This window comes from Vigna radiata, chromosome 9, assembly GCF_000741045.1.
Source record: "Vigna radiata var. radiata cultivar VC1973A chromosome 9, Vradiata_ver6, whole genome shotgun sequence".
NCBI lineage: Eukaryota > Viridiplantae > Streptophyta > Magnoliopsida > Fabales > Fabaceae > Vigna > Vigna radiata.
In genome coordinates, this window is record NC_028359.1 from 19,775,126 (window position 1) to 19,784,612 (window position 9,487).

Here is a 9,487-nt window from a genome sequence, read left to right on the forward strand (position 1 = left end):
AGACAAGGTTATAAAAACACAAAGGCAAACAAAAATAACCTAAGTTCTGATTATCAAATGGTGGAACAAGTTCTTCGAAGCTATATGACTCACACAAGGTGGAGATTTCCAAATGAATTGGTTGTTGCGAAAGTTCGATGGTGGTGGAAATATAGTACACATATATTGGGTTTGATGTTAAAAGATGGTGGATCGTCCTCCGAGCAATATGACTCAAGAAAAACACACAATTCAACCCTTTCTTTGTGTTAATTTTTTCACAACTTTCTTTTACTAAAAAAACTTATTTTGGAGCTTTCTTTTATGCTTTTCAAACTATCAATATCTAAAGTGTTGCTAGTCACTCTTTTGTTATCACCTTGTGATGAGGCTTCTGCATGTAGTCTTTTTTTTTAAGTTCAATTTTTTCCATTTAATTTAGTTTCAATTTTTTTTGGTATAATATTCTTTATGGTGATCAAGGTTTACTAGTGATATGATTTCTTTGTATAAGCATGTTGTGAGGTTTAAGATTTAAAATAAAGTGTTGTATCTATTATTTTTCACTAGTGCAGAATGGGCTTTAGATGTAAGTTATTTTGGGCTTTTAACGTCACCTCACGAACTGATGTCTTTACAGGTGACGTTAATGGGATGTCGGATTTCTACAGGTGCGACGTCGCTATAATCATCGGTTTAGGCCAAAGCTCAACGTCTATAAAGACATCAGACATTACACTAACCGATGCCTAAGGGAAACCCTAGACGTCGGTTCAGTGACACGTCCGACGTCTATAAAGCCGTTAAACATTGCATTACTCGACGTCTATGGGCACTATAGACATCGGTCATTACATTAACCGACGTCTATGAAGTGTTGTGTTTTGATGCAGTTTTTCTCGTGTCTTTGGGTAGCGTAGTAGCACCTCCTTCCCTTGCTAGTTTCCTCATAAGAAAAAATTACGTCTTTTGGATTTCTCATGACATTTCAACTCTTAGACGAACTTGGGTCGTTTCCCAGGTCCACTTCGACCGCCAATGAAAAAGAATATGGTGAGAATACAGTGACACCGTATTCTCACATACGGTGACACCGTATTCTCACCGTTTTCTTTTTCATTGGTGGTGGGAATAGCTCTATGCAATGGCCCATGTTCATCTTCGGGTTGGAATGCCATGAGAGATCCATAAAATGTAAGTTTTTCTTAGGAGGTAACTAGCAAAGGGAGAAGGTGCACTACGCTACCCAAAGACACAAGAAAAAACCGCACCAAAACACAACAAAAACACATTTTAATCGATTCAAATAAAAGATAATACATCAAAGATTACTTTAATCGGATTAAAAGCAAGTTTAACCATATCAAAAGAGAATAAACGCACCTGTAAATTCAATGGAACGGAGAGAAAAACCAAGAAAGACGATGAAGTGCGCGAAACTGCTGGTTTGTATTCACTGTTGTAACAAGAAATCAGACGTTTGTTGCACACGAGCCCGATGTCTATAATGGAAAAGGCGTCGGTGACCTCACTAATCCAACGTCTTTCTGATTTAAAAATTAATATTCGCGGGGCTTATAGACGTCGAATGTTAAGGCCACTAACGTCTATATAGGATTATAAACGTTAGTGTGGAGGCATCCGACATCTATATGACGGAAAGGAATGACTTTTCAGCTGCCTGGCAGACATATAGACATCGGGTATATCATAACCGACGTCTATAGGTCTGACAGGTAAGTGAATAGCCATTAATGTCCGCCATATAGAGGTCAGTTTGGCGAGATCTGACGTCTACAAGGTAGAAAAGAGTGATTATTCACCAACCTGGCAGACATATAGATGCCGGGGTTGTCCTAACTGACGTCTATATGTTTGACAGGTAGGTGAATAGCCATTAATTTCTGCCATATAGACGTCGGTGCCTCACCCAACTGACGTCTATATGTCTGAAAGAAATGACTTTTCACCCACCTGTCAGACATATAGACGTCAGTTAGGACATCCCCGACGTATAAAAGACTATAGACGTCGGGGCACCTCCTAACTAACGTCTATATGGCCAACTTATTTACGAAAGTGTCACTGGTCACCAATATACGTTGAGCTTACCCCTAACCGACGTCTAAAGGGTGACGTTAATCAACGTTTTTACACTAATATCAGTATGCTGTGAATTATCAAATGTCATAAGTGGTTTAGTTGCCTTTAATGCACATACACGCACAAGTTTCCAAATCTAAGAAGTGTTTGCTTTATTGTTTGTTCCAATTCCAAATCTATTTATACATAATTGAAGTTAATTATCATATCTATAAGATATTATCCTTTTTTAAAGTCTAAAATTCCATCATAATTTTATTTTTAAGAAAAGTTTTAGAAAATAGAAGAAATATTTAAACTTTCATTCATAAATCATATAAAACTATTAAGTGTGGTGAGAATATCATTTATTTTCAAATCATATAAAGTTGAAATCAAAAGATAAATTTCATATTAAACAATGAACAAATTGAGTCCTCAAAAACCTAGATTCATGCATATTTAGTGGGGCGTTAAATCAAGTTAAAGTTAAAATGAAAATCTATGATCATGTTGAAACCAAAATTAATTTGAGTAACTTTCATTTTTTATATCAAAAATATATATTTGAAGTTTAAACGGTTGCATCTATCGAGAAGAAGTTTACTGGAGAAATACAAATATCAATAACATCCGAGTCTAATCACACAAAAGATTGATACCACTCTTTATTCAAAATCTTAATACATTGAGTTAATGTGTTTTTTATCTTTATATAATGTTCTTAAAATGAAGTGCAAACCAACTGAATTCTCTTGTCATTGCACATGGGGTTTTCTCAAAATGACATGGATTGGTATGATGAGTCCATTTAAAAGAAATGGTGACGTGATTGAATTGAAGTTACTGAATAGTCGACATATGAATAAATCCATTAACTAGTCTAATATTTGATGGGTGCATTATAAAAACGTGTTAATTTATGAATCTATGGTGGAATATAGAGGGAAAAATATCAATGGAGTCTTCATACACGTTTTTGTCCCCACAAGACAAATGGTAGTGGGTGAAATAGGACCACAGTTCGTAATATTTCTGATCAACCACTCTGTATGGTACTTTTCTTTAGAAATCTGTGTTCAGTGCTGTGAGTATAAGAAAGGCATGCAAACAGAACCCATTATTGGAATAGCAACCAAAGAGACATTAATGGTGCAAACGGGTCAAGCACTAACTTCCATTTCAGATAAAGCTCATCACGAAAAAGGTAATCGCGCAATGCTTCTTGTACTCATTGTTTCTACAGATAAACATTATGCAACAATCCAAAGTTGCCTCCAAGTTGCAACTGCAAACGCAACTAGCTAGGTTAAACTTTTTAATAAAGTTCTCTCATTTTATTAACTCAAAATAATATCTTTTTTCTTCCTCTCCATCACAGCTAGTGTGAACTTTAGTTAACATCCCACTATCACAAATAAAAAAAGCTGGTTTATCAATATATAGCATCTTATGATTAATAGACAACTTTGTTTGGTTCACAACAAATTTACTATTATTAATATTATACATAACTTACTTATATTTTACATAATTTTTTATTGCTTTACTTCTCAACTAGCACAAGTATAGTATTGTTGTATAAAAACTGACAGAATCAGGAGTAAAATTTTCTGAAACGTGTAGTTTTCCTGTCTTTAAAATTTATCCACGAAATTTCTTAAAATACAGTAGAAATTTTTAAAAAATTTACGAAAATATCAAAACTAACAAAAATCTCTAAAAAAATATAAAATAAACTAGTATTTTTTAGAAGGAAAGAGTAAAGAAAATGAAAAAAATGAGAAGATGAGAAAAATAGTTTTTATGTGTTTTAGAATAAAAATAATTGTTCTATTTATAAAACATGTAAAACACCTTCCAACAAAAGAAATAAATTACAGCTCTTAAAACAATTGAACTTGCCAATTAACAAAATATTAACATTGCCGATATTAACGTTGTCAAAACTTTCCAAAACCAACGTTTCACAATTAACTTTTACAATATAATATTAATCGATGATAATATTTTGACAACTTTTTTAACAACGGAATACGTGTCATTATTTTATTGGTCTATTTAAATTTACGTTTAAAAAATATTTAAAACGGATCAATCACAAACTATCACGTATATATTATCAAAAAATTGTTAAAAAAATATTGTTAAAAGGACTTTTTCCAATATTAATATATTATAACAAATATTTTAGTATTAAAATCAAGTTATATTAGTGGTTCAATCTCTGATTTATGTATGTAACAAGAACAATAAAAAAATCAAGTGAACCTTTATATCCTTGAAATATTAGCTTTCTTTTTCTTTTCTTTATTTTTTTTTTTACTTTTTGACCCAATCACAAGGTTATTGATTTTCTTTCTTGCATTGACTGAAGCATTAACTCAAACAGATAGAGGGTAAGAGAAGGAGAATAAAGTATACGAGATAAGAGTGGGATATTGATTAATTGAGACTCAAAATGAAAATACAATCGATGATCAATTATTCATATGCAAATTAATTGTGTGTAGTTCAAACTACTCAACTTGAATCACATTTGGAAATCAAAGATTCAACTTGAGCTTTTCCGCTAGGTCCTTTTGTCCTAATGTAAAGTCTATACTCATCAAAAGTTTTTGATGGGTATAGTGCTGGCCTATCCTCAGTCACAAGCTCCTTGGCAGGTTCAATAGGTATATCACTCCTGGGGTTATAGAAAAAAGCCAATGAAACTCTATCTTTGTCTGAGTTCACAATCACCCTGTGCTCTATGCTCTTGTAAACAGCATTGCTCAGCACCTACAAACATAAAACAAATTGATTAACTACAAACACCCACCAAGTGTTCTATCAAAATCCAGTTCTAATTAAGACAATGTGATGCTTTGCAGCAATATTATAGTGATGAAATAAAAATGACCTGAATTTGGTCACCAATGTTGATGATAAAAGCATTTGGGGTGGGTTTAACAGTGATCCAATCGTCTCCTCTGCGAACTTGAAGACCAGAAACATTTTCATCAGGGAGAAGAATGGTCATCCCACCAGGGTCTGAGTGAGAGGACAAACCCATAGTGAGATCAGGTTGTGGGCATTTTGGATAGAAATTCACCCTTAAGCAAGCACCAAGATGTTTCTCCCCACCAAATGCATTCAGCAGAAAATCCTTTTTCAGCCCAAGATTCTCTGACAGTATCTCAAGAACCCTTCCTCCTAGCTTAACAACTTCTTCACCATATTCAGATATCACATTCCTAATCAACCACGAAATTAAAGGTTCTCATCAAAATCATTCCATAAAATAAAAAACTGTGATATGAAAGATTTGTAGAACTCAATAATTTAACTGGGACTCAGTTTCTAACTATGAAATGGCAATTTACCTGATAAGGAAAAAAAAAATGTTTTCTTGACTCTGTTTTGCTATGAGTTGTTTTTCACTCTCTTTATTAGATAATATCTGTTCTTTTTATTCGTGTACGAGAGGTGGGGCACAATTTTTCACCTCCCATATGGATACCACCAATTTGATTTTTTTTTATTTTATTTTATAAGCCTAAAATCTATAAAAAAGAGTGTAACTAAACTAAATAATACATTAAGTTAAATACTATAAAAATTAAATGAAAGGTATTGAATTGTGGTATATAACAAATTTTAGTATCTAATATAAAAAATTAAAATATTCAAATTTATAAGAAAATCAGAACATGATTAAACAATTTTGTAAGTCAAACCAAAAAAAAAAATCTAATATGATTTAATAGATATTTCATTATCCAGTAGATTATTATTCTGAATTCTCTTTTAAACAGTTTTATTATTATTATTATTATTATTATTATTATTATTATTATTATTATTATTATAATAATAATTCTTTTTATATTATGTAGACCAAGATGGAAACCCACGTTTTTTTTATGGGTGTACGATGTACTTGTTTACTTGTTTACGTTTCAAAGTGGTGTTATGGAAAAGTTTATCACTGTACCAAATGAAACGGCATCACAAGACTAACTAGAATGTAACAAGTTCACCAATTTTAATAAAAAAGTGAATATATAAATATTGATGATGTATCCTCTTTTATGGTACAACACGTCTCACTAATAAAATAATAATTTTTTAATTTTTACCCTTCGGTTTTTGTTTCGGTTTATAACCAAAGAAAAAACTACATTTTTTTAATCTCATTTATATATATCTTGATTATAAAATTGTTGTCTATAGAAAAAAATAACTGTTGTTATTTTTTTTACTGTACTAATGTGTTTGTGAATTACAATCCTATTTGACAAGTTCAAGCCAAACATTTAATTTTATGTAGATAGATGAATCTTACAAAACCTTAATCTAATGAAGAAAAGTTACTCTTTTAGGTACGTTTTAATTTAGGAAATACTCACCAACTACATACCAAATGAGACAACATCAGAAAACCTGATTTTCTTTCTGTTAGGATAAAAAGTGGTATAACCTAATTAGTCACATGTTTCTCACACCCAATTTTGCATTAAATTAAAAAGAAAGAAACAAACTTCTGTCTCCTTTATTTTGGTCCTCTACAATATGGGCCTGAATTTTTTTCTTTTATTAATTTTTAAATGAATGACTTCTGACGTGTTTGGCAACAAAAAAAAGAAAAAACTTTATTTCTTTTGATAAAAGGTTAGATTTTTTACTTTTGTTGTACAGCTTAAAGCTAAAATTCCCTATAAACTATTCAAGCATTTTAAGTTGACCATTAAAGACATGTTTATATTAAATGTGTGTTTTAAGTCTGAGTTATAAAGCAAATATGATTTTTACATTAGTAGTTAAGGGACATACCTTAAGGATGTTGGGAGGTTTGGCCACTTGTTTTGGTCCCTAAGGGAACAAGGCATGTAATGGAGAAAGAAATAGTCACTCCAATCTAAAACAGCTCCTTTTTTCACTCCCAACCTGCTTCCATAGCCTTCATAAGTGAGAGGTGTATTAGCATATTCCTCTTTCACCTCAATTGGTTGGTGAAAGAACTCACGCCACACCTCCCTAGCACTCTTCATCAACTCATGGCTCACACCATGGTTCACCACCTGGAAAAAACCCCATTCTTGGCATGCCGCCGCCACACGGTGGAGCTCCTCCTCCCGCCGCCCCTCCTCCATGCCATAGAGGTGTTTCATGTCAATTACAGGGATGTTGATGTCCTCAGGAGTAGTGTGAGAGTAAGCATGGCTATAAACAGTGGGCCTTTGGGACTTAGGCTTTATGAAACGTTCAGGGATTGTGGTTAAGCCACTTTCAGCCAAGGCTTGAACTCTAATCACTGGCTCAGGCCAATCTTGGCATGCCATCATTCTTGTGTTTTTTGAGCACAAAAAACAAAAGGGTGTATTAGATAATGGAAGCAAACACAACACTACTAATGTATTTGTGACTTGATGCTATGAGCACCATATAGAAGGCTCTTTATATAAGCAATATTTCGGCGCCGTGATAAAATCCGTTTCGTTCATAGCCGTAATATTATTTACCATTTGGATTGTGATTTAACATTACAAGAATAATACTACATATGATCGTTTTATAATTTTAAATTAAAAATTCAACTTTAAAGAAAAATGAATTTATATATATATTCTTTGGTATTTATCTAATTAAGAATATTAGGAGAATAAAATTGGAAGAGTGAAGAGAATAGAAAAAAAAAATTGAGGTGGTCTGGTTTTGGAGGAGTGAAATAGAAGCAACAGTGTTTATTGTGTAACTTGTGCGGAATAGAGAAAGGAAAACACATGGAAATAACGACAATGTTTTCAGAAAAAGTGTCTTAAAATATATTTAATTTGAAAAGATATTGGAAAAAAGCTATTGTAAGGAAAAATTTAATTTGAATTTTGATTCTGAAGACCAATTAGTCATTGGAAGAAAATAAGTCCTTTGAATCAAGGATCACTGAGTTCACATAATTTTCATCATATATATTCTGATCTAAAATTTTATTTATTGATATTTAAATATATATATTTGTTTTTATTTTGACTTTGAACAAGAGATTTAATTGATTAAATGTTAATTAAATATTTCTTTAAAAAAAATTAAAATTGCAAAATATGATAAAAAGTAATTTTTCTCTGATATTAAATGTTAAAAAGTTATAATTATATAAATTTTATAATAAAAGATAAAATAATGTTTAATATTTCAATAATGTGAAACAAATGACAAATATGTGTGCCGAGTTATAAAAATATGTACATTTTCATTCATCTAATTTTAAAAAGTCAAATCTTACTTCTATATTTATACTCATATTCACACAAGTCCAATATTCTATATCCACATTGATCCCTTTGGAATAATACATTGATGTAAAAAAAAATTATTATATTTACTTCATGAAAAGAGGGTGAGCATGTCTTATTATATACCAATATTAAAATTTATAATTTCTATATTTTTTAACATCAAACTTTTAATACATTAAATTATTATATTTCAATTTAAAAATACATTTTAGTTAATATATATATATATATATATATATATATATATATATATATATATATATATATATATATATATATATATATATGATTTGCTAATTTATGTAAAGTGATCTTTCAGTTGGTACATTTTAGCAAAGTGTACCAAATTTTAGGTTACAAAAATATCTCTATTTAAAAAAATATATACTTTAAATATAAAGATATTTAGTAATTTTAAAATTTAATTTAAATAAAAAAAATAGTTATTCATTAATTTTTTTTTAAAATAAAAAATAAAAAGAAAGATAGTTAGTTTCCACTACTTAAGGAATATTTTTAATTATAATATTTTTAAATAGATATAATTTTTATAGTTACGTTGTTTTTTTTTAATTGGGTGCATCACATCCATAGGCAACATGTTTTTCATGATTTAAAGAAAATAAAATAAAAAATAAAATAAAAGGTTGTTGCTTTTTTAACCCAGACGGGTTCTATAAACCCAGAAGGATTCTGTAAACCCAGAAGGGTGCTATAAACCCAGACGGGTGCTATAAACCCAGACGGGTGCTATAAACTCATATGGGTTCTATTAACCCAGACGGGTGCTATAAACTCAGATGGGTTCTATTAACCCATACGGGTTCTATAAACCTATTCTATAAACCCTAAATCCTAAACCATTATATTTTTTAAGAGATAGTTGTTTTTTAAAATAAAAAATAAAGTAAAAGGTAGTTGTTTTTTAAAATTAAAAATAAAATAAAAGCTAATAACTTCTCTTGTACACGTAGACCAATCAGGATTTTTAATAACTAACTTTTATTTTTTTATTTTAAATTAAATTTTAAATTATTAAAATACTTTGGTACACTTTGCTAAAATGTACCAACTGAAAAACCACCTTACGTAAATTAGAAAACCCATATATATATATATATATATATATATATATATATATATATATA

General features: G+C 30.4%; 1 protein-coding gene across 1 annotated transcript; it reads right to left on the minus strand.

The window, feature by feature from the left end:
• Window positions 1–4,480: 4,480 nt before the first annotated feature.
• On the minus strand, window positions 4,481–7,468 carry LOC106773578 (probable 2-oxoglutarate-dependent dioxygenase At5g05600). The gene is made up of 3 exons (XM_014660281.2): window positions 6,877–7,468; window positions 4,964–5,297; window positions 4,481–4,842 (listed from the first exon to the last, which is right to left on the minus strand). The coding sequence occupies exons 1-3, from the start codon at window positions 7,386–7,388 to the stop codon at window positions 4,585–4,587; spliced, it is 1,104 nt and encodes a 367-aa protein (XP_014515767.1). The 5' UTR covers window positions 7,389–7,468; the 3' UTR covers window positions 4,481–4,584.
• Between the last annotated feature and the right edge of the window lie 2,019 nt (window positions 7,469–9,487).

Coding starts and splice junctions, on each gene's coding strand:
- LOC106773578 (XM_014660281.2), bottom strand. CDS start 7,388: ATGATGGCATGCCAAGATTGGCCTGAGCCAGTGATTAGAGTTCAAGCC. Junction 5,298..6,876: donor AACCTCCCAACATCCTTAAG/GTATGTCCCTTA, acceptor GTGGTTGATTAG/GAATGTGATATCTGAATATG. Junction 4,843..4,963: donor ACATTGGTGACCAAATTCAG/GTCATTTTTATT, acceptor TTATGTTTGTAG/GTGCTGAGCAATGCTGTTTA.